This window comes from Coenobita brevimanus, chromosome 6 (genome assembly GCF_032717465.1).
Source record: "Coenobita brevimanus isolate Jiangsu-jjx chromosome 6, ASM3271746v2, whole genome shotgun sequence".
Taxonomy (NCBI): Eukaryota; Metazoa; Arthropoda; class Malacostraca; order Decapoda; family Coenobitidae; genus Coenobita; species Coenobita brevimanus.
In genome coordinates, this window is record NC_136959.1 from 54,162,373 (window position 1) to 54,189,391 (window position 27,019).

Sequence of the window (27,019 nt, forward strand, 5' to 3'; positions counted from 1 at the left end):
AGCAGTTACTTCAACAAACAAGGGATGAGGCTATGGCACACCTAATGTTTGACTTGGCTCGTATCTCTTACTGGGGAAAAAATAATCTTGTTGTTTTTAATGCATCAAAAACTCCGGTTTTACATCTATCAACCCAACACAATCTTCCACAAGAGTACACACTAATGTTTAATAAAATCCAGATGAATCCTGCATCATCCTTGAACATGCTTGGGGTTTCAATCACTTGGGACTTATCTTTGAAATATCATATTGCATCTCTTGTAAAATCTGCTTCCAAGAGATTAGGTGTGCTAAGCCGCCTCCATACCTTCTTTACCCCTGCTCAGTTGTTGACTTTATACACAGGCATTATTCGCCACTGTGTAGAGTACAACTCTCATGTGTGGGGGGGCTCCCCACATACAGCTCTTCTCAATAAGGTGTTTTCGTCTCATTAACTCTCCTCCTCTTACTGGCTCCCTTCAACCTCTGTCTCTTCACTGCAGTGTCGCATTTTATCTCTTTTCTATCACTACTTCAATGGTCACTGCTCCTCTGAACTGTCTGCTTGCATCCCTCCACCTCTACGAGGAGTGCGTAGCACTCGTCTAGCAACAAACTCTCATCCCTTTTCTGTCCAGCTCTCTAATGCAAGTGTTAACCCTTACTCCCAGTCTTCATTCATGCAACAGGTCAACTCTGGAAATGTCTCCCCCTGTCTGTATTTCCCACTTCCTATGATCTCCAGTTTTTCAAATGCAGTGTGTCTAGGCATCTCGAAATGAACGGATCTTGAATTTGGGTCTCTTTTTTATTGTTTTTGTTTATTTTCTTGGAAGGAATGGTTTGTGGGTTCCTGGCCTTTGGTTCCTTCTTTCCTGCATGGAAAATAATTAAATAAATAAATATATATATATATATACATATACACACACACTCTCAATCCTCGTAAATCGCGGCAATTTGGGTCTGGACCACTGCCGTGATTTACAAATTCTGTGAATTATGAATAATAACTCTTATGTGAAAAATTAATTTGGGTCTGGACTTTGGTCCACCCATCCCCACAGCATGCTACCTACACCTATCTAGGCACCATCAAACACAAACATACAAATTTAGGAATATTCAGTGCATGTATTAAATGGAAATAAGCCATGTTAAGGGATCTCACCTTAATCCTATGACGAAATTGCTTAAGTGAATGGAGTGGGGTGGTGTTGGGAAGAACTCAGAACCTCTCAGCACTTGTTCTTCCCAAACTCTTTTGCCAGCTTTGAAAACTTCTCTCCCCTCTCAAAACAATGAATGACCTCCAAATGTTGACTGTACAACAAATGCGGTAGCTTCTTGACGCCATACTGCTTAGAGCGCTTCATCTGGGGGTCGGGAGGGGCCATGGCAGGTAGGAGCACAAAAAAAGGCAGGTAACTCTCGTACTCCACGGCGACGGTCTGTAGAGTGCGGACTGGCAGGACAAGAACAACAAGAACATGGCGGCGTTAGTATGCACATATGCCACCAGGGACGCCCGGTGATTGGTTGTTGGGTCGCGATTTTCAGTTTGAATGCCGCAGTTTACAGTTCTCCTCGGAAAGGCCTACTTGGGTGCCTAGATCCGCGATTTTCGTGACTTAACAGTGATTTAAGGTTGCCGGAAGTCTGACGGCCACCTAGCCGTAATTTACGAATCCGTGATTTATGAACACGCGATTTATGAAGATTGAGTGTATATACTGTGTATATATATATATATATATATATATATATATATATATATATATATATATATATATATATATATATATATATATTATCATCGTCATCATCAGCTGTTTGAGTATCCACTGCAGGACCGGCTTATCCCAACTGAATTCGGGACAATACAGCCAATGTATCTCTACCAAGTGGCTTAGGCTGTCTAGTAGAGATTGTATGTAGGGTGAGAAGTGCTTGTTAGTGTAATTGTAGTGTTGGAGTGGCTTTGGATGTGTGTGTAGTCTGTGAACCAAGTGTAATCGGCCCGTGCATGCCGACTGGGTTCAAGCATACTTTACAGTAAGCGACACTGGTTCAACCACAGCACCCCTGGTGTCAGCCAATGCAGTACGTGGCCGGGTGAGCACTCCCAAAGTTTATTACCCTGGTGGGGTGCGAACCCTGGTCCACCCGTGTACGAAACGCACATTCTACCACTGTACCACAGAGGCTCCATATATATACATACATAGAGAGAGAGAGAGAGAGAGAAAAGTAATCCCTCCACTATCCGGACGCCCACTTTCCGGACATCCCCACTAACCAGACATAATTGTCCCGGGATCCAATATTCCCAAAATGGTTCGAAAAACCGCAAAAAATCCGGAAAAAAAAAAAAAAAAATTCCCACCCACAATTTGAACTTGGCGCGCGGGGCGCGGGACAGCTTTGTTGTGGCGCGTCATTCCTCCGATGTCCGCTAGAGTGCCCCTGCATCCTCCCCACTTTCCGCCTGTCTCTTGTCACGAGTGAACGCTCGTCGTCATGGCTGCCCACGTGCTCGCTTTTGTGGTGGTGCCTTACCTGCTGCAGGCACTCCTGCTGCTCTCGTGCCTCTCCTTAATGTGTGTGAGATTGGCCCCGCCGCCTGAGAAGAGGAAGAGAGCGGTTTTGACTCTGGAGAAGAAGCGGGAGATATTGGAGAAAGTAGATGCAGGATGGTCTTCTTCAAGCATCCTCCGTGAGTTTAACCTGGCCCGATCTATTTTGTTTGATATTAAGAGATCCTGAGACAAACTCATGGAGTACACGGCTGACTTCTCGTCGAATAGCAAACGCAATGTGGAGAAGAAGATGATGTTTACTCCCAAGTCTCCTGAAGTTGACCGCTCCACGTTGATTTGGTATCGACAGCAACGTGCTGCTGGTGTGATGGTACGTGGTACGGAGCTGAAGGCTGCTGCTGAGAAGTTCGCAAGGCTTCACGACGCCCTAGACTTCAAGGCATCCAAGGGTTGGCTCTTTGCGTTTAAGTTACGGCATGGCCTTACCAACTGTAAGTCTCATGGAGAAGCTTTGGACGCTAACGAGGATGGTGTTGAGGAGTTTTGGCACAAGGTGAAGGGCTTGATCGACAGGGAGGGCCTCACTCTCGGTCAAGTCTACAATGCTGACGAAACTGGTTTCTTCTATCGCTCTTTGCCAACGAACACTCTAGCCGAGGAGACGGAGAATCGTGTACCTGGCCGCAAGCTCTCCAAGCAATGGCTATCTGCTTTGTGTTGTGCCAATGCTAACGGCATGCACCAGCTTAAGCCCGTTATTGTTGGCCGTGCAAAGCAGCCTCGGTGTCTTCGTGAGGTGATGGATGTCCTTCCTGTCGTCTGGTACCATTCTTTGAAGGCATGGTTCACAGCCCAGATCATCAAAGACTGGTTCCACTGCCATTTCGTTAAGGAGGTCATACATTATCAGACGGAGAAACTGGGAATCCCACGCGACCAGGTAAAGGCCCTCCTTCTCCTCGACAATGCACCTGCCCACCCGTGCGACAAGGACTCGGTGGCTGAGAATGGCCGCATTAGGTGCATGTTTCTGCCACCTAATACGACTGCTCTCATCCAACCAATGGACCAAAGAGCGATTGTGGCAATGAAGCGCCTATACTGACGGAAGTTCCTGGACGAGGTGATGGTTGTTCTCGAGGACGAGGATGAGCGCAGGGAGGGACGGGACACGCGAGGCCAGCGGACTTTGGAAAACTTACGCCGTTACAACATCAAGTCTGCCATTTACAACTGGGCCAGTGCATGGGAGGAAATCCCCGTCAAGACTCTAGAAAATCGTTGGTCTCATCTGCTTCTCGGAACACATGTGGAGTACGATATCCAAGGTTTCGACGTGGATGACTTCCATGCACGTCTACGTGCGCACGGCAATGATGTTGATGTGGACGAAGTGCGTGAGTGGTTGGATGACAACGAGGGCGATCATGGGTATCAGACCCTGTCTGATATCGAGATCGCATCTTCAGTTGCAGGTGTCAGTACCCAGCTTGAAGATTCCGATGAGGATGGCGACAATGATGCGGACTCCTCTCAGCATGACACAACTCCAGCCATCCCCAAGCTGACCGCACTCCGGGAATACGTAGAGTTCGTTCTGGACTACCTGGAACACCTGGATTGCGACAGGGAGATGGGGCCCTTGGGACTTGTGGAGGAAGTGCATGCTTTCAGGCAGCGCATCATAAATCGTCAGAATCATCGTTCCTTGCGTCAATCAACAATTGACAGCTTTTTCAGGCCCGTGACCCCTGCTGTACCCAGCCCTGGCTCCACTCCATTGCCTCTCCAAGACAGGCCCTCATCCTCCGAGCCAAAGCCCAGCACATCAGCCACGGTGGAGTCATCGCTCGACGTGAGTTTGCGTCTATCTTCAAAGTCGTCTGCAGTGGGTACGTCATCACCATGACCCAGCGACGCACCCCTAGGTCACCTGCCAGCGATACTCTCAGACTCTGACAGTGATTAAATGGCAAGAACTTCTCCACTAGACCACATGGGAATTTAGTGTTGTGCAGTGAAAGAAAAACAGTGCATACACTATTGTAAAGAAAGTAGAAATTTGAGTGAAAAGACAAAATTTTTGGACTAAATTTAACGTAAATACACTTGTAATTTGTTTTGAAATTGGTTTTATGAGTAGAAAGACTTAAAATGCAGAGTGCAACACTTATTTTATTAAGGTACAATGGAGCGCAAGTAAGACTAGAGTGCGCAGTGTTAAGAGAACGGAATTCTGAGTGCAAATGACTAAGTTCAGTGCAAGACTTCATGTACAGTGTACTGCAAGTGCTTCAGGAACTCCTTCTTACTGTCAGAGTCTGAGTGCCCAGAATGTTTCATATTGTACCGTATTTTCCATACTGTACTTACCTCTAACACCTCATTTCACTCTTTTATGTCCCTTATCGGTGTGAATAGGGTCTTAGGTGCTATGCATGTGCAGTAGGGAGGTGTTTTTCTTAGTTGGGCTAGGTTAGGGTCCGTAACTCCCAGTCTAGGAGCCAGGGACTTGTTGTAAGTACCCAGAATGTTTAATATTGCATAAACTCACCTCTAAAACCTCATTTTATGGTTCTTATGCATTTATTTCAGTCTTTTATGTCCCTTATTGGTGTGATTTGGGTCTTAAATAGGTGCTATGCATGTCCACAGGGGGGTGTATAGGTGTTTTTCTGAGTTAGGGTCCATAAGTACAAATCCAGGAGGCTGAGGCCCACTATCCGGATGGGACCACTTTCCGGACATGCCTTTGGCTCTATTACATCGGATAGTGGAGGGATTACTGTATAAATATATATGTATTTGTATATGTATGTATGTACTATATATATCTATCTATCTATCTACAGCCCGACGCCCTAATCCCGCAAAGGGTGGCTGCAGACAAAACGCCTCCAAGTCGCTCTGTCACCCACCATTTGACTACCCTCGCCCCAATTCGCCCCCCCTCCCTCATATACCTCTCAACTCCATCCCTCCACCTCATCCTCGGTCTACCTCTCCCTCTCCCTCCCTCCACCTCACCTACATACACCCTCTTAGTCAGTCTTTCATTCTCCCATTCTCTCCACATGTCCAAACCACCTCAGTGTATTTCTCCTAATCTTCTCAACCACATCCACATCTACCCCACAACGTTCCTTCACTTCTTCATTCGTCAACCTGTCCCTCCACGTCACTCCACATGCTCCTCTCAAGTAACTCATTTCCACTGCTCTCACTCTTGACTTGTTCCCCTCTTGTAAGGTCCACGCCTCGCTTCCATACGTCAGGGTAGGGATCACAATACCATCATGCAGTGACTTCTTAACTTTCATACTCACCTCCCTATTTCTCATCACTGCTTTCAGTGTACCAACAACCTTCCTTCCCTGCTGTACCCTTTCACACACTTCATCCCCCAAAGTTCCATCCTTACTCATCACACTACCCAAGTACTTGAATGCACTCACATTCTCCATATCCTCACCATCCAACCTCACTGCACACTCTGTGACTTCATTCCTCTCAAACACCATAACTTTACTTTTGTTTACATTAACTTTCAGATTCCTCCTCCTACACACTGTCCCAAATTCATTCACCAAACCTTGCAACTCCCATTTATCCTCACTCAACAATACTGTATCATCAGCAAACAGCAACACCGGAAGCTTCCAAATCTCACCCTCATTCATTAGGGCCAGCCCCACATCCACTACCCTACCTTGCACCTCCTTTACAACCCCATCCATGTATATATTAAACAGCCATGGAGACATCACACAATCCTGTTTCAGTCCCACACTGAGATCAAAGAACTCACTCAGCTCACCATCCACTCGCACCGTAGCCTTAGCTCCCTCGTATATACTCTTCACAGCACTTAACAATTTCCCCTCCACTCCATATATTCTTAATACCTTCCACATACCTTGCCTATCTATTCTGTCATAAGCTTTCTCCAAGTCCATGAAGGCAGCATACACTTTCCTTCCCTTCTCTAGATACTTCTCCACTAAACATCTTAGAACAAATATCTGATCTACACACCCTTTTCCCTTCCTATATCCCACTTGTTCTTCTCCAACTAGCTCCTCTGTCATATGCCTAACCCTATCAATGAGTATTCTACCATATATTTTACCAGTCACACTAAGAAGGCAAATACCCCTATGGTTACCACATACTTCTCTCTCCCCTTTTCCTTTGTATAAAGGAACAATTATACCCGATTTCCAGTCCTCTGGAACCCTTCCCTCTTCCCAAGTCAATCTACACAACTTCCATATCCACTCCACAACAATCTCACCCCCATACCTAAACATTTCACTGCACACTCCATCAATTACTGGGGCCTTTCCCAACTTAATCTTCTTCATCGCTTCCACTACTTCCGCCCTACTGATCTCTTCCTCCCTCCTCTCATCTCTTCTTCCCCCAGCCATTCCCCAACCACTTATACTCACACTGCTCTCACTCTCTACATTCAACAAATCCTCAAAGTGCTCCTGCCATCTCCTTACTTTCTCTCTCTTCTCCACCAACAATCTATTATTCCAATCTTTCACTCCCCTACTATTTCCCCTTTCACACCGCCTTACTTTCTTTACCTCCTTCCAAAACAATTTCTTACTCTCCCTCCAATTCACACTCAGATTCCTCCCAAACTCTTCATCCACTTTCTTCTTACTCTCCTTCACCAGTCTCTTAACTTCCTTTCTCCTGCTCACATATACCTCTCTCTTCTCTCTCTCATCTTCTCCCCTACCTCTACTCACCAACCATTCACTATATGCCTTCTTCTTTTGTTCCACAGCTCGTTTCACCTCATCATTCCACCATGCTGTCCCTTGCACACCCTTGCATCTCCTCCTCACTCCACAAACCGCCTCACACGCTGCACCTATCTCTTCCTTGAATATCTTACATACGTCTTCCACCCCTTCCATCTGCTCTAGCTCATACCTTCCCAATCTTTCTTCCACTATGCTCTTATACTCTGTCATTTTCTCACTATCTTGCAATTTCTCCACTCTTCTCACAGGAGCTACTTCCTCCTGTCTTCCCCTTCGTCTCCTCAACCATTTTCTTTGCATCTCTACCTTGGCCATCACTAAGTGATGGTCCAAGACTCCATTCCCCCACCCTCTCCACACTCTTGCATCCAACACTTGTCTTCTCATTCGCTCATCCACACACATGTAGTCTATCATTGCCTGTCGTTCAACAAGTTCACCATCCATCCTCCTCATTACTCTCCATGTATACCGGTGGATCATCTTATGACGAAAGTAGGTGTTGGCTATTGCCAACCCCTTACTAGCACAGATGTCCACCAAAGCACTACCATTCCCATGTACTTCAGCTGGCACACCCCACTGCCCAACCACTCCATCCACTCGTACATTCCCAACTTTGCCATTCATGTCTCCAATCAACAGCACTCTCTCGCTCCTCTCAAACTTGTCCATACATGCTTCTACTCTCGCCCAAAACTCATCTTTCACTCTTGCCACTCGATCCTCTGTTGGGGCATACACACATACAATTGCCCATGCTTGTATACCTACTTTCACCCTCACCCATACAATCTTTGCACCCACTGTTCCATACTCTCTTATATTCTCCTTCCACTTCTTGCTTAGCATCAGACATACTCCCTCTCTTGCCCTCTCATTCTCATTGACTCCCGCACATATACCTACACCATATTCCCATTCTCTCACTCTTTCACCTTTCCATTTAGTTTCAGTCAATCCACATATATCCATTTTTGCATCCTCAAGCACCTGAACAATCTCTCTCTCTTTCACTTCATCATTCACTCCTCTCACATTCCATGTTCCCACCCTAAGAATGTCCTTTCTCCGTTCCATGGTCGTCAACGTATGGTCCGTCCGGGTCTGAGGCGCTTTATTTGCTTTTTTAGTTAGTTCTTTTTACGGGGTGGGGCACTAACCCAACACCAGCCCTTTTAGTCGCCTCGTACAACAAGCAGGGATAATGGGGGAGTATTCTTGAAACCCCCCTACCCCCAGGGGTAAATATATATATAATATATATATATACAGTAACCCCTCCAATATCCGGATCAATAGAGCCATCGGTAGGTTCGGATATTGGTTTCGTCCGGATATTGGGCCCCAGCTTATGGACTTGTACTTACGGACCCTAACACAGAGAAACACCTATACAACTCCCTCCGGACATGCATAGCACCTATTTAACACCCAAATCACACAATAAGGCACATAAATGACTGAAATAAATGCAATAGAAACAAAATGTGGGTTTAGAAGTATGTTCATACATTAATAAACATTCTGGTACTTATGGACTCTAACCGAACCTAACCTAACCGAACCTAACCGAACTCTGAAAAACACATTCCTACTGCACATGCATGAGGTAAGTTTAGTATGGAAAGAAGTACAGTATGACACTTTCTGGTAAGTATAGTATGGGAAAAAATACAATATGAAACATTCTGGTAAATATAGTATGGAAAATAGTACAACATGAAACATTTTGGCTACTTACAGCAAGTCCCTGGCCACCTCGATGAATAACCGCCTCCTCTCGGACTCTGACAGTAAGAACGATTTCCTGAAGCACTTGCACTACACTCTTCCTGAAGTCTTGCACTGAACTTAGTCACTAACACACAGAAGTCCGTTCTTTTCACAGTGTTCACTTTAGTCCAAATAATGTTCCATTAAATTTAAGTGTTGCACATTAACTTTTCCCAAGTTTTTTTAAGTTTCCAAAGCCAAAACAAAGAAGGTTAGTTACGTTAAATTTCTTTTCTACTGAGTCTTTTCTCCCAATTTGAAAACCTTAACACAACACACCGTTTTTTTCACTGCACAACACTCAAAATTCCCGTGTGGTCTAGTGGAGAAGTTCTTGCTGTTTATTCACTGTCAGAGCCCGAGAGTATCACTGGCAGGCGTCCAAGGGGTGCATCGGTGGGTAGTGGTGATGGCGTACCGACTACAGAAGACTCTGAAGACAGCCGCAAACTCACATCGAGCGGTGACTCCACTGTAGCTGATGTGCTGGGCTGTGGCTCGGAGCATGAGGGCCTGTCTTGGGGAGGCAACGGAGTGGAACCAGGGCTTGGCACAGCGGGGGTCACGGGCCTGAAAAAACTGTCAATCGTTGACTGACGCAAGGACCGACGATTCTGGCGATTGATGATGCGCTGCCGGAAAGCACGCACTTCCTCCACGAGTCCCAAGGGCCCCATCTCCCTGTCGCAGTCCGGGTGTTCCAGGTAGTCTAGGACGAACTCTAGATGTTCCCGGAGTGCGCTCAGCTTGGGGATGGCTGGAGTAGTGTCCTGCTGGGCGGAGTCTGCATCATCATCGCCTTCGTCGTCGGAATCTTCAAGTTCGGGACTGACACCAGCAACCGAAGACGCGATCTCGATATCAGACAACGTCTGATACCCAGGATCGCCCTCGTCGTCGTCCAACCACTCACGAACATCGTCCACATCAACATCGTCGCCGTGCGTACGTAGCCGTGCATGGAAGTCATCCACGTCAAACCCTAGGAAATCGTACTCCACATCTGTTCCGAGAAGCAGACGAGACCAACCATTTTCAACAGTTTTCACAGGGACTTCCTTCCATGCACTAGCCCAGTTGTACAGCACAGACTTGATGTTGTAGCGGCGAAGGTTTTCCAAAGTCCGCTTGCCTCGAGTGTCACGTCCTTCCCTGCGCTCGTCCTCGTCCTCGAGAACCACCATCACCTCGTCCAGGAACTTCCGACGGTACAGGCGCTTTGTTGCCACGATCACTCCTTGGTCCATTGGTTGAATGAGAGCAGTCGTATTAGGTGGCAGAAACATGCACCTAATACGGCCATTCTCAGCAACCAAGTCCTTGTCGCACGGGTGGGCAGGTGCATTGTCGAGGAGAAGGAGAGCCTTTACCTGGTCGCGAGGAATTCCCAGTGTCTTCGTCTGGTAATGTATGACCTCCTTGACGAAGTGATGGTGAAACCAGTCTTTGAAAATCACAGCTGTGAACCATGCTTTCAAAGAATGGTACCATACGACAGGAAGGACATCCATCACCCCATGAAGGCACCGAGGCTGCTTTGCACGGCCAACAATAACGGGCTTAAGCTGGTGCATGCCGTTAGCATTGGCACAACACAAAGCAGATATCCGTTCCTTAGAAAGCTTGCGGCCAGGTACACGCTTCTCCGTCTCATCGGCGAGAGTGTTCGTTGGCACCGAGCGATAGAATAGGCCAGTTTCGTCAGTGTTATAGACTTGACCGAGAGTGAGGCCCTCCCTGTCGATCAAGCCTTTCACCTTGTGCCGAAACTCATCCACTCCATCCTCGTTAGCGTCCAATGCTTCGCCATGTGCTTTACGGTTAGTAAGGCCATGTCGTAACTTGAACGCGAAGAGCCAACCCTCGGATGCCTTGAAGTCAAGGGCGTCGTGAAGCCTTGCAAACTTCTCAGCAGCAGCCTTCAGCTCCGTTCCACGTACCATCACACCAGCTGCACGTTGCTGTCGATACCAAATCAACGTGGAGTGGTCGATCTCTGCATACTTGGGGGTAAACATAACCTTCCTCTCCACGTTGCGTTTGCTTCTCGACGAGAAGTCAGCCGTGTACTGCATGAGCTTGTCTCAGGAACGCTTGATATCGAACAAAGTCGACCGGGCCAGGTTGAACTCGCGGAGAATGCGAGAGGAAGACCAACCCGCATCAACCTTCTCCAATATCTCCCGTTTCTTCTCCAGAGTCAACACCACTCTCTTCCTTTTCTCAGGATTCGGGGCCATCATCACACACACTAAGAGTATGGCAGAGAGCTGCAGGAGGCCTTGCAGCAAGTATGGCACCACCACAAAAGCGAGCACGTGGGCAGCCATGGCGAACAGCGCAGGTCTTGTCGTGGTGAGAGACAGGCGGGAAGTGGGGAGGATGCAGCGGCGCTCTATCGGACGTCGGAGGAATGACGAACCAAAACAATGCTCTCACGCGGCGCGCGCGGCAAGTTCAAATTACGGACGGCAAAAAATCGATTTTTTTCCCAATTTTTTTGGATTTTCGGACCATTTTGGGAATGTTTGATCCCAGGACGATAAGGTTCGGTTAGTGGGGATGTTCGGTTATTGGGCGTCCGGATATTAGAGTGATTACTGTATATACAGTATATATATATATATATATATATATATATATACTGTAAACACAAGTGCTCATGGGCCCTTCGGGCCCCTTGCACTTGCTCCTGCAGAGGGCTCTCACGTTTATGTGCTGTTCTAGTGTAACATTGTCACTTGAATTTTTTGCAGCTAACCAACTGATTGCATTATATGCAGTTTTGGGAATGGAACCCAAGTCGTCCAAACGCAAGTCCGAAATACTTTACTTGTACCTGTGGGCAAAAAATTCTACAGAGATCCTATGCTGGGCGCCAGGAGCGGCATTTTTTTGGTCAAAATGTGATTGCTCATTAAATATAGTAAAAGTTTTTCAATCATGATGGGGCCAAGTTTTTTCACATCAGCGAATTTTTTGCAATTTCTGTGCCAACTTTGGTACGATTTGAATGCGTAGTTTTGGCTGCCCAAAACACACACCAGCAAGGTTAGATTTACTGTTCACCAAAGAACCCGATGTAATAGAATCATTGGAATATCTCTGTCTTTTGGGAAAAAGTGATCACGTGGTCATTGAGTTCCAGATGTTAATAGGAAACGTCAAGCCAAGAGACGAGCTTCATAGACAGGGAAGATACAACTTTGGGAAAGCAAATTTTACAGGATTGAGAAACTTTTTTGAAAATGCGGATTGGAGAAAATTCAGAGAAACAAGAGAGATACAGAGGAAGTGGGATATCTTTCTAGACCTCTATAATTTGGCAGTGGAAAAATTTGTACCAAGAGTAAGAGGGAAAGAAAACAGGAAAAAGGAGTGGTTTAATAGAAGGTGTATGATAGCAAAAAAAGAGAGAGATAAGGCGTGGAACAATTGGAGAAAGAGAGGTAACGACAGAACAAAGGAAGAATATAAAAGAACAAGAAATGAATACACAAGAATACGTAGAGAAGAAGAAAGGAATTTTGAAAAAGGTGTAATTGACAAATGCAAGGATGAACCCAAACTGTTTTATAGATTTGTTAATGGCAAACTGAAACAAAAGGAAGGAATCACCAAGCTGAAAGTAGATGGAGAGGTCTTTAAGGATGCGGCAATGCAAGCAGAAATAATGAACAAACGTTTCCAGTCAGTTTTCACTAAAGAAAAGGAGCTTGTGGAAGGGGAGGGAGTGATTAGAAATGTTCCGGTGATGAAAGATATAAAAGTGGAGGTGCAGGAAGTGTATAAATTACTGGAAACTCAAGATGTAAGGAAAGCCCCAGGACCTGATGGAATTTCTAATTGGGTACTGAAGGAATGCAGAGAACAACTGGCGGATAAAATTCACAGCTTAATTGTATGCTCACTGGAAGAGGGGAAAGTGCCAAAAGAATGGAAGAGGGCAAATGTGGTACCAATTTACAAGGGAGGAAACAGGGAAGAACCCCTGAATTATAGACCAGTGTCTCTAACCAGCATGGTCGCAAAATTGTGTGAGAGAGAATCCTGAAAGACAGATGGATAAAATATCTGGAAGAGATGAATGTAGGGAAGGGTAAAGTGATGGTCTTTGAAAGAGGTGAAGTTAGTGAATGTACAGCGAGTTTAGATGGTGAGGAATTGGAAAATGTGAGTACGTTTAAGTATTTGGGTAGTGTGATGAGTAAGGATGGAGGTTTGGAGGGTGAAGTGCTTGAAAGGGTACAGCAGGCAAGAAAGGTTGCTGGTTCCTTGAAAGCAGTGATAAGAAACAGGGAAGTGAGCATGGAAGTGAAAAAGTTACTGCATGACAGTATTGTGATACCAACTCTAACGTACGGAAGTGAAGCTTGGACATTGTTGGAAGGACACAAGTCAAGAGTGAGAGCAGTGGAAATGAGTTATTTAAGAGGAGCCTGTGGAGTCACGTGGAGAGACAGGCTGACGAATGAGGATATAAAGGAGCGTTGTGGTGTGGATGTGGATGTGATAGGAAGCGTTATGAGGAACACACTGAGGTGGTTTGGCCATGTGGAGAGGATGGAGGGTGAAAGACTGACGAAGAGAGTGTATGTGAGTGAGGTGGAGGGGGGAAGAGGGAGGGGGAGGCTGAGGATGAGATGGAGGGATGGGGTGGAGAGGTATATGAGAGAGGGGGGTGTGAGTTGGGAGCAGGGCAGTGAAATGGCGGGGGACAGGGCGACTTGGAGGCGATTTGTTTGTGGCCACCCCATACGGGATTGAGGCGTCTGGCAATAGATAGATAGATAGATGAATATTTTGGCTGAATGTCAGTTTGGATTCAGAAGTGGAAGGTCATGTGTTTCAAACTTGTTGAGCTTTTACTCAAGAGCGATTGATGTGGTACAGGAGAGAGATGGTTGGGTGGATTGCGTGTACTTAGACTTAGAGAAGGCCTTTGACAAGGTACCTCATAAGAGACTAATGTGGAAACTAGAATATAAAAGAGGACTAAAGGGGAAACTTCTGGAATGGATGAGAGACTTTTTGAGAGACAGACAAATGAGGACAGTAATAAAGGAAAAGATGTCTGGATGGAGGGAAGTAACAAGTGGAGTCCCTCAAGGCTCAGTGTTGGCACCAGTAATGTTCCTGATTTAAGTAAATGATATGGTAGATGGAGTGAACAGTTATGCAAGTCTGTTTGCTGATGATGTAAATTTCTTGAGGAAGATAGAGGTTGAGGAGGATTGTAAAATACTGCAGGAGGATTTGGATAGGATACACAATTGGAGCCGGACGTGGGAAATAAAATTTAATGTAAAGAAATGTAAAATATTGGAAATGGGTAAAAGTACCAGGAGACCATCACTGAATTATTTTTTAGGTAATGAATTAATCACAAAATGGAGAGAAGAGAAAGATTTGGGAGTGCTGGTCCAAGATAGTTTGTCACCAGAAAAGCACATTAACAAGATACAGTAGTTGGAGAGACTTATAAACTCTTGATTAACATAAGAGTAGCATTTCATTATATGGATGAGGAAATGATGAAAAAATTGATAGTGGCCATGATCCGCCCCAGGTTAGAATATGCAGCGGTAGTGTGGTCCCCACACAAAAAGAAAGATATAAACAAGATTGAGAGAATACAAAGAACAGCAACCAAGATGGTCCCCAGTCTGACAGACCTGTCATATAGAGAGAGGCTGGAAAAACTGGATTTGCCTTCGTTAGGGGAAAGGAGAAAGAGGGGAGACATGATTGCGGTGTTCAGGACCATGGTGGGAGTAGATAAAATTGACAAAGAAGATCTGTTTGTATGGGATAAGAGAGCAACAAGAGGACATGGAATGAAATTGAAAAAGTCAAGCTGCTGGAAGGATATCAAGAAATATAGCTTTCCTTACAGAAGTATAGACTTATGGAATAGCCTGGACAAAGAGATCGTCCAGTCTAAAAACTTAAACGAGTTTAAAGTTAAATTCGACTTATTAAGAAACAGCGACGGAAACCCACGAGCAAAGTACATTCCGTGTATATCACAATTGTTTATATTAGGTAAATACTTAAATATTTGGAACGACTTAGACAAAGAGGTGGTGCATGAGAAAAACATTCATGTGTGTAAAGGTAGACTTGATAAATGTGGATATGGAGACAGGACAACACGAGCATTGCTCAATTCCTGTATACTACAAATAGGTAAATACAAATAGGTAAATACAGCTACTGCTATAGTATATTAGATATGTATCTATAAACCTAGGCTGCTTCCCCCAAAGAAAGGGAGGCTCTCTCTTGTATTTTGTTTTTCTCTTGGAAGGAACAATTTTGTGGGCTCGCAGCCTTTGGTTCCTTCTTCTTCACAAAAGAAAAAAAAAAAAAAAAAAAGGACGACACACTCCCAATTTACTCATCCACACAAACACATTCATTCACATCTTAGCCCCAAGGGGAGAAGGGACAGATCCTCACTGCACCACACCGCACGAAGGTCAACTGCACAGTGCAATCAGTGACATCCGCAGCAGGACCCGACGGCAGAGCTGGTTTACCCCTGCCACATCATAATGGATTCATCCCCTTACCCGCACCTGACCTGATCACCTGATCAGACCAAATGAGGGTGAAAATCCCCTCAGGGCTGCGTCATCATTTATTCATTCACAATTTCTCTCCAATCATTTCTATCACCCACAGCCACTCTTCCTTGCTCAACAGACATACCTCTCGCATTCAACGCTCTCTTTACACTGTCCATCCATCCTATTCGTGGTCTTCCTCTCAGCCTTACACCTCTCACATCCGATCCAGTTATCTTTTTCACCAATCGTTCATCATCTGTTCTCTCCATATGCCCGAACCATCGCAACACTCTCTACTCAACTCGATCAGCCATCTTCCGCACAACTCCAGTTCTCCTTCGCACTTCATTTCTCACTCAATCCATACGCGTCACTCCACACATATTCCTCAGACACCTCATCTCCATTACATTCAAACTTTTCCTCTCTGCTACACCCATATTCCATGTTTCAGCCCCATATATAGCAGCCGGTACCACACCCTCATACAGCCTTCTCTTTACATCCATTCTAAGCAAACGACATCTAAACACTTTTTTCATTCCTCCCAGCACCTTTCCTACTTCATTAATTCTAAACTTGCCATCTACATCTATTCTTCCATCCACAGCAACATGTGACCCTAAATACTTAAAACACTCTACCTCCTCAAGCAACTCACCATTTAAAACTATATTCATCCTCCTACCATCTACCAACCTCGTACACTTCATCACTTTACTCTTATTCTCATTTACTCTCAATTTCCTCCTTTCACACACCTTTCCAAACTCCACTACCAACTGTCTCAATCTTTCCTCTGAATCAGCAACCAGTGCTGTATCATCTGCAAATAGCAGCTGGTTCAGATTCCACTCTCCACCATCAGCATTCACCAGACTCAAACCTCCACCTAACACTCGTGCATTCACCTCCCTTACAACACCATCCATATAAATATTAAACAACCAAGGCGACATACACATCCCTGCCGCAGCCCCACTCTCAAAACCAATCACCCACAATATTTCTCACTCTTACGCAAGCTCTACTATTTACATAAAAACTTTTTACTCCTTTTAACAACCTACCATCATGTCCATACAATCTTAAACAGTCCACAAAGCCTCCCTATCAATTCTATCATACGCTTTCTCAAAATCCATGAATGCCCAAAACACATTCTTACCTTTTGCTAAATACTTTTCACCCACCTGTCATACAGCAAACACCTGATCCACACATCCCCTCTCTCTCCTAAAGCCACACTCCCTCTGTACCATTTCTAACTCTCTTAATTAACACTCTGCCATACACCTTACCTACAACACTCAACAGACTTATACCCCTAAAGCTAGGACATTCATACTTACCACCCTTACCTTTATACAATGGAACCACACAAGCACTTGCCCAGTCAATTGGCACCATACTTCTCACAAAACACACATTCAACTATCCTACTAACCACTCAACAATAGTCACTCCACTACCTTTCAGGCATTCCACAGAACACCTATCCATACCTGCAGCTTTCCCTGTTTTCATCTCCTTTACTGCCTCCTGCACTTCCTCCATCGTGATCAAAGAATCATTCAAGTCTCCAAACACATTTATTCCTTGCACCCTTCCATCTGCCACAATCTCAGCCTCCCTTTCCTCCTCTACATTTACCAATCTTTCAAAATACTCCACCTATCTATTCCTTACTGCATCTATCTCAATTAACATCCTTCCATCCTCTGCTTTTACTCACTCTTCCTTTCCAGACTCTCCCTTTTGCACCTTTTTCACCTCTTTCCAAAACAGTTTCTTATTCCGTTGAAAATTCTCAGTCAACTGCCTACCCCACCTCTCATCTGCTGCCACTTTAGCATCACATGCCCTAGTCCTCTTTTCCTTATGCCTCTCATATGACACCTCATCCTTCCTCTGCAGCCACACTTCATATGTACGTCTCTTCTCAGCCACAGCCATACTTACTTCCTAGCACCACCATTCACTTCCCTTTCTTACGCCACCACCCACTTCTCTCACACCACACACCTCTTCCACATGCCCCACCACAGCACTCTTAAACAACTGCCATTCCTCCTCCACACTGCCATTTTCCTGATCGTTCACTGCGTTCCACCCATCTTGCAATTTCTCCTGATACTCTATCATTTTCTCTCTTTTATCCAACTCACTCACTTTCAAAACCTCCTTGCTACAGCTAACTCTCCCAGCTCTCACCCACCTCTTACCTAATCTCAACTTTCCCTCCACCACGTAGTGTTCAGACATACCTCCATTCTCCCCTCTCAAAACGCTCACATCCAAAAAATCTTCCTTTTACATTTCTGGACACAACCACATGGTCCACCAATGCTCTGTCAACAACCTTTCAATCCTCCTGTCTCATCCATGTATACCTGTAAACATCTTTCTTCTCAATCAAGGTATTTCCAATCACCATCTCTCGCTCAACACACATCCTTATCATTCGTTCCCCATTCTCATTTCTTCCAGGCACACCATGCATACCAACTACACCTTCAACTGCTACATTTCCCACTCTAGCATTCAGATCTCCTATCATTACCACATTCACATTCGCTCCGAAACTCTGCAGACGCTCGTCACCATCATTCCAGAAAGACTGCCTCTCTTCTGCATCCATTTCATTACCAGGCCCATATGCATTCACTAATACCCTTTACTCACTTTCAAATTTTACTTTCACCCATAACAGTTTCGATGACACCTCCTTCCATTCAATCACAAACTGCTGCACTTCCGGCTCACTAACAAGGCCGCACCTTCTCGAGCCTTTCCTCTATCAACACCTGACATCCTTCCAGTGACACTTCCAAACTTAGACTCACCTTTCCCTTTCATCTTTGTTTCACTCAAAGCTAACACATCCAACTTTCTTTTCACAAACATTCTCCAGTCTCCTCCCTTTTAGCCTCAATCATACTACAACCACGCACATTCACAGACCCAATCTTCAGAGTACAGGGATAACTCAATCCCCCATCCCTTTCTATTCCCTGTCTCCTTGTAGGAACTAATAAAAACAGAGGAGGGGGTCCCTAGTCCCCTCACCCCACCCCTTTTAGTCACCTTTTACAACACGCAGGGAATACGGTGGCAGAATTCTTCCTAATACAACCTGGCTTCAAAGTGGTAGTACCACCCCATAGAACAGCCAGATTACGTCCCTCCACCACAGGGGGGGCACCCATCATGCACTCACTCAATGTGGGGCTACTCCAGGGTGACTCTACACTTAGTGACAAGCCAAATGATTTCCTGTAAGCCAGGAAATTATTTAATAAACTGGGTGGGAACCATTTAACCAACCCATACGTGTTCCCTACATGCCAACAAGTGGCTTTGATGGAGGGTAGTGCCTGTCCCCGGAAAACACTAACTAAAAGGACAAATAAAATGCCTCAGACCTGGACAGACCTACAGGCAATCACCAAGGACTGGACAACGGACATAATGAGGATGGAAACAAAGAATGTGAAAGGTGTACAAATGATGAGGTGAGAGAGAGAGAGAGAGAGACTATCCAGGTAGAGGCATTAATAGCACAATGTGTAATAGATATAGGCATCATATAATCACAGCACAATATGTAACACTAGCACAATATGTAATGAGCAGGTAGATATGTCTAGGGCATCAGGGAGAGAATCACAAAACACTCCCTGGCTCTAGAAGACCAAGAATGTATGATATATGTCAACACACGATGTTCACATGTCGGAAGCGAGCTACAGCAGATGCTATACACACACACATATGCACACACGTCAGGTAACAGGAAGCCGGGCAGTAATACAATCTGTTGTAGGGGCCAGGAGGAGGCAGAAGGAAATTAGGAGGCATTAGAGAAGGAACTGGAGATCGGTAGGAGGCAGAATAAGGAGAGATGATATTAGCTCTGATAATCAGTGGGGTCACATCACCATCTGTCATCACACATGTGGGGGTAGGCAGTAATGATATAACTGTCACGATAAACCTCCTTAACCTCAGAGTGTCTATACCTCACCTTCACTTGATACAATCTCCACGCTATCCAATGCCTCACAACTTTATATTGGCAGCAGCAGAAATCTACGAACCTCTACAACATCCACTTATCGACACTGCTGGCACCTACCTACCCATCTACCTATTGACACAGGTGCTTGAGGATGCAAAAGTGGTCACAAGTGGATTGGCTGAGACCAAATGGTGCAGTGAGAATGTGACACAGTGGAAGTATTGACTGGGTATATGCGAAGGAGCAGGTGAGAATAAGAGGGAAGAGGAGGATTTATGTTTTATGGTGTGCAAAAGATGGAAGGAGATTATAAGAGAGTAGGGATCAGTTGGTTCATGGATTGTGTGGGTAAAACTGAAAGTATTACAAGCGTGGACAACTGTATTTGTATTTGAGCCAACAGAAAGCTGTGCAAGCAGAGTGAGAGATGATTTCTGACCAAATGTCACAGCATGCATGAAAAAGTTTGGGAGGAGTGAGAGAGTGTTTCTGACTGGAGATATGAATGGAAAAATAGGGAATGTGAAGGTTGATGGAGTAGTTGGTGAGTGGGATGTGCCTGCAGCACTGGATGAAAATACTCGTGCTCTGTGGACATTTCTGCGGGGAGGGGATTGATGATAGCCAATACCCTCTCTGGGCACAAAATGATCCATAGGAATACATGGCGAGTGATGAGAGGGGTCGGTGGTGAGCTGAATGAACGGACAGCAATGATGGATTATGTGCGTGCAGATGAGAGAATGGGAAGATATGTGGTGGATGTGACAACATACTGTACAGAGGTTAGCGATGTGCACTCTCTGACCACCACTTAGTAGTGATGAGAGTCAAGGTACAAATGTGAAGGATGAATGAGAGAGAATGGCAGGGGGAAGGAATCCATACAAGGAAGGTAGAAAGGTTGCAAGGTGATGAAAAAAAGGAATAATATAACAAAGAAGTGGAGGGGCATTTGGGAAGATCTGGAGAATATGGGGGAGGTGAATGGTGCATGCAAGGTATTCAGAAAAGAATACCGTGCAGCATGTGAGGGAATGTGTGGTATAACAAGAAGATGAAAGGGGGTGCAAGGAACAGCATGGTGGAATGAAGAGGTGAGCAACAAGCTGTGGCATGAAAGAATGAAGAGGTGAGAGACAAGCTGTAGCACAAAAGAAGAAAGTATATTGTGAGTGGATGGAAAGCAGAGGCATGGAGGACGATGAGAGACAGAATACAGAGTTATATGCAGAGAAGAGAAGAGCGGTGGTAAGATTAGTAAGAGAGAGTAAGATGAGAGTGGGTGAGGAGTTTGGGAGGAATTTGAGTGTAAAGTGGAGTGAATGTATGAAAATGTTCTGGAAGGAGGTTAAGAGAGTTAGACAGGGTGATAAAGATAGTAGTAGGGGAATGAAAGATAAAAATGGCAGACTGCTGGTGGAAAAGGAAGAAAGAGTGAGCAGATGGAAAGAACGCTTTAAGGATTTGTTAAACACAGAAAATTAAAGTAATGCTACTATAAAGGGCTTGGGAATGGCTGGGAGAAGGAGGGAGTTGAGAAGGGAGGAAGACATCAATAGGATGGAAGCAGTAGATGCAATGAAGAAAGTCAGAATGGCAATAGCCTTAGGAATAGCTGAAGTGTGTGGAAAAAAGCTGACATATAGAGGAGAGATAGCAGTAGAATGGAAGATGTACAGATTGGCCTGGGAGGAAGGTAGAGTCCTAGAGGATTGGATATCAGGTATAATTATTCCCCTGCAAAGAGGAAATGGAGAAAAAGATGTGTGTGGTAATCATGGGAGCATTTGCATTCTTAGTGAAAAAGGAAACGTATATGGTAGCATACTTATTATGAAAGTCAGGGAAATAAGAGAGGAATCAGTTGGAGAAGAACAGGAACAAGATTGTGTAAATTGGATATTCATTCTAAGGTGTTTAGTAAAAAGTTTCTAGAGAAGGGAAATAAGTTGCATACTGCCTTCATGGGTTTGGAGAAAGCATATGACACAGTAGAGAAACAATGATTGTTGTAAAAAAAAAAAAAAAAAAAAAAATGTATGGAGTAAATGGGAGGCTGCTGAATGCTGTGAAGAGTATGTATGAGGGTGCTACAGCTGCAGTGTGTGTAGATGGTGAACTGAGTGAATTTCTCTACCTGAATGTTGGACTGAAACAGGGATGTGTCATGTCTCCATGGTTGTTCAATTGTATATGGAAGGGGTAATAACAGTGATACATGGTAGGGCAGTGGATGCTGGAGTTGCCCTAACAAGAAAGGACAGTGTTTGGAAACTTCCCGTTCGGCTGTTTATAGATAATACTGTATTGTTACGTGAAGAGGAAGAGGAACTGCAAGGCTTGGTGATTGAGTTTGGGAGAGTATGTAAGAAATGGAATCTAAAGGTGAATGCAGGGAAGAGTAAAGTTGTGGTCTTCGGGAGACAAGAAGTGACTGAGCGCACGGTGAGGCTGATTAGTGAATAAAGGGAAAATTTGAGTGCATTTACATACCTGGGTAGTGTAATGAGTAAGGATGGAAGTCTGGAGGATGAAGTGCTTGAAAGGGTACAGCAAGGAAGAAAGGATGCTGGTTGACTGAAAGCAGTGATAAGAAATAAGGAAGTGGGCATGGAAGTAAAACAGTTGCTGCATGACAGTACAGCATTGTGATCCCCACATTAACATATGGAAGTGAAGCTTGGACCTTGCTGGAAGGACACAAAAGTCAAGAGCGAGAGCTGTGGAAACAAGTTATTTGAGAGCAGCATGTGGAGCTGCATGGAGTGACAGGCTGACAAATAAGGAAGTGAAGGAGCACTGTGGTGTGGATGTGGATGTGACATATGTGACAGAAAGCATTAGGAGAACTACACCAAGGTGGTTTGGCCATGTGGAGAGGATGCAGTGAGAGACAACATAAGAAAGTGTATATGTGTGAGGTGAAAGGGGGGAGAGGGAGGAGTAGACCAAGGATGAGATGGAAGCATGGAGAGATACATGAGAGAGGGGAGTGTAAGTTGGAGGAGGGCAGTGAAATGGCAGGAGACAGGGTGACATGGAGGCAATCAGTTTGTGGCCACCCCTTATGGGATTACAGGTGGACTCACATTGGACAAAGGTGGCTAACATGTTAGCCACTTTCGTGGGCCACTTTCATTTAAACTTACCTCCTGCTCTAAATAAATACTTCATTCACAGTTAAAAACACATTGAAAAATGATATTTAGCTCATTTGAATACTTATCACAGCAACAAATCTCCTAGCAAGCTGAATCCCACTGGCTGTTGGTCATTCTGCTAACAAGAACGGCTAACATGTTAAACGTTTTCTGCCCAGTGTGATGCTGGCTTAAGGTGTCTAGATATTGATAAACAGACAAATCTATAACTAGTTAGATCATGGAAAAACATCACATAATACAATTTCACATTGGATATTACATTAAAATACATGTACAGTACAAAGTTTTTTTTTTCTTAACACAGCTCCTGCCAAATCAATGGACACTACACTAGCGTGTAGGGTATTTTGATTACAGCCCCATCCCAAACAATGGACATTACACTAAGGCTAAAAGTAAAAAGAGGTATTTTGATCAAAACTCACATCACAGATAATCTTAACATACAAAGCAAAGCTTCATCTAACCTTGAATTGAAGTGATTGTTGAGTGTCAGGTGCCCAGCAGTCCTCAGTCTCAACCCCCTGATCTGGGCTAAGGGCTGGGGATGGAGCAGGATGAGCAGTGGTGGCAGGAGGGGTTAGAGACCTCTCTTCACTTCCCTCTGACCCAATAAGACCACTCTCTTTAACACCACCTGAGGATCATTATCATTATCATAATCATTATCATATTCTCAACCTCATTTTGTTACAGAAGGATGGGGTGGGGTAGGATCCAGAGCAAGAAAACAACTTCAGATGAAGAAAAAATTGGGAGAATACCCAGTTAAAATGGGCCTCAGACTCATTTGCTCACTCAAGCCTCCAGAATTTTGAATTCACCACACAGGTACTGTATAACCATCCACACTTAGGCTATGTGCTTCACTATTCTTTCCATTTCATGATTGTTTTGACTCCATTTTCTCTCTACATCAAAGTTTCTTTCCATTTTTTTTTTTTTTTTAACCCTTCTTCTACAAACATCCACTTTTACCCCTTTATCCTCCACATAAATTTTCCTCTTTATCTCTTTTTATCCACTTAACCTTTTTCTTTTAGATCTCTCTCTCTCTCTCCCTCTCTCTTATTCTGATCATTGTTCTTTTGGGCTCTGTCAGGATCTATTCCCAATTACCCTTAAAACAATGCACATGTCTGACAATACGCTCTAATGCAAGTGGTAGGTGGCGGTACACCCATCATCCACTCACTTGATGTAGTGCTAGCTATGTCTTCCTTCACTCTTATCATTCTTCTTTGTCTGCCCTCCTCTCTTCTTATTTACTCTCATCTTCCATCACCTTTTATTACTTACTCATCATTCTTTTCTGTCTTCCCTCCTCTCTTCCTAATTACTCTCATCTTCCATCACCTTTTGTTACTCTTCTTTCCACTTCAGGTGACTCAACACTGAGTGGCAATCCTAATGGTGTCCTGTAACCCAGAAAACTGGGTGGTAACCATACTGTACAGCTATATAACACAGTGATCTGGTGTCTACTATGGTGCCCCTGTTAACTGGGTGGAGAGAAACAAATGTGATATCCATCCAGGAAACAAATGTCTACACTTTGCCTAACTGTGGCAAGGTGCTGTCTGCAAAAGGGAACATCATTCCACTGCAAAGAACAGCCCTCCAGGGGCTACTGCTTGCCTGCAGTTGAGGGGTCTGCTCAGCCAGAAAGACTGGGGTTAATCAACAATAACAACAGTAATGCAGACAAGAACTGGAACCCTTAGTCTTTCATGCTCACAACTGGTCTATTGTATCTTCACCACTCTACCTTTTCCACTTCTTTTGCCCTACACTTTTTGCCACGCAATGTCCAGGAATTGATCCTGATTTTGAATTTTTATTGTTTTATATTCTATGAAATGGACTTTTTTTTTTTTTTAAGCTCTTATTCTGTTTTTTTCTGCATTAATATAAACAACAACAACAACAACAACAACAACTACTACTACTACACTACTACTACTACTACTACAGTACCCTCACGTCCAACACGCGTTTGTCCAGCACGATTCGCCTCCAGCACGGAGAGCAAAAAATTAGTACAATTTCATACAATTTAATTACTGTAACATGGGGACATTAGCATAACACACATGGTGCTCCGAGAAGTGGGCGAAATCCGCAGAGTTCGCCTCTAGCACGATCACCCGCTGTCCAACACGGTCATACTGGATGTTCCTGTGATGCTGACGGCCAATTAAAACTTCTGATCAAGCTGCCTCCCCCACCCGCTATCGTGACGTGATCATGATGTCGCCCAATCAAAAATGCTTCTGCTCTCACGTAATGTTTTGTTTAAATTTCTCCCGCCACAGTGCCACTCAGTCGCATAATTCGCATTGGAAGGTGCTTTTTTCTCGCTGCATTTTCTGCCCTTGCTACTGCATTTTATCCTGCTCATGATGCCTTGGAAGCCTTCTGAGAACCCCATGAAGCAGCGGCACCTCCCTCAGGCCACCAAGATAGAAATCATCGAGAGGAAGAAGAAAAGGGAGAGGAAAGTGGACATTGCCAAGGCCTATGACGTGAATGAAGCCAGTGTGAGGACCATAATAAAAAACCAAGACCAGATCCTGGGAGCAGTGAAGGCTTATGGAGAGCTAGGACAGGCAGAAGCAGGACTTTCCATGGATGTGGATGAGGATAGTGATTCTGAGTGTGATTTTGCAGGATTTATGAGGGAGGTTGAGGAGGAGCAGAGGCCATTACCCGCTAGTGACGCCAGCAGCCATCCTCCGGGGACCCAGTAGGACTACCTACAGCCTCGGATAACACCTTCCATTCCCAGCAAGCCTACCAACACTATCCTAAAAGGTTAGTTATCATTCATAGTAAAGCACCATTTATTATAATTACAGTAGTACCAATATATGTAAAGATATACGGTAGGTATTTAGGGTGACTTTTCCTAGGGTTGCTGACATAATTCATTTTTCCCCATAAGCTCTGTTGTTTGTCCAACACGTTTTTGGCCCAACATGGGACCTGTGCATGACAATATTACCGTGTTGGACGCGAGGGTACTGTACTACTACTGCTACTATTACTACTACAATATTAATAAATAATAATAATAACAATAATAATAATAATCCATCCATCCATCCATCATCTAATCCTACGTTGCCCCATGAGGAACGTAGAAGCCCGAGGCTAGGCAAGTTGGTCCTGGCATTTAAGATGTGAGTGACCAGCCTCTCTCATCCCTGACTGGCATTACGTGAGCAACAAACCCCAACCACCCCTTGGATATAAACCTTCACCAGCTCAATCCAATTGGAGCACTGTTATTACCCACTAAACCACCAGGCACCAAAATTTGGTAATATGGTTACCACCCAGCGAAGTAAATGGTTTCCTGATGTACAGGAAACCATTTGGCTTGTCACTCAGTGTAGAGTCACCCATAGGCAGAAGGAGGAAGAAAGAATGAAGGAAAGAAAGACACAAGAGGGAGTGCAAAGTCACCCCAGGCAGAAGAAAGAGGAAAGAATGAAGGAAAGAAAGATATAATAATAATAATAATAATAATAATAATAATAATAATAACATGGGGGAGGCTGTAGCACCAACCACTCAGGGTGGTACTCCCGAGGGGACTGGGAATACTGGTGATAAGGAGAGCTGGAGCTCCTGTTTCACTAGCTACCCAACCATCCCCCTTGGCTGACATTTTCAGTGTAACACTAACATGGAGAGTAGACCAGCATACTCTCCCAAACACTTCCTCTACCTATCACATACACAATAACACATGCGCTTTACATATCGCATGACATACTCCACTATGTCACAGGGGCTGACGCAAGCAAGGGTATGCGGACAGAAAACTCTGTCCCGCTACCTAGTGGTGGGCCATTTGAGGAGAGGTGTGACGAGGGCTCCGCCAGCATAGATCGTGGGGCTGGGGTGAGATGGGGCTTGAACATGTGCTAGAGGGTACAGGGCACTGCTGTTCCCAGGCTGCCACTTCTGCCCAACAGAGAGGGGCCCAAACCTGGGAGCAGCGCCCCGGGAGGCTGTCCCATCACTGGGTGTATAATGGCGGGGCAGTTACAGTGCCAAGGTACACTTGGAGGGTGTCCCTGTAGCTGTCCTGACAGGGTGCCCCAAGGCCACTACCACAGCCACTGGTCAAGGCTGATGGGCTAGGGGTCCCAGATCCATTGTATGGACC

General features: G+C 44.9%; 1 protein-coding gene across 1 annotated transcript in view; it reads right to left on the reverse strand.

Moving 5' to 3' along the window:
• Window positions 1–27,019, reverse strand: part of LOC145401265 (uncharacterized) — a 308,557-nt gene that overhangs the window by 232,046 nt on the left and 49,492 nt on the right. Inside the window, exon 9 of the mRNA XM_080273595.1 lies at window positions 23,310–23,479. Within this exon, the coding sequence (XP_080129721.1) occupies window positions 23,310–23,479 (170 nt within the window). The remainder of the gene's footprint in view (window positions 1–23,309; window positions 23,480–27,019) is intronic.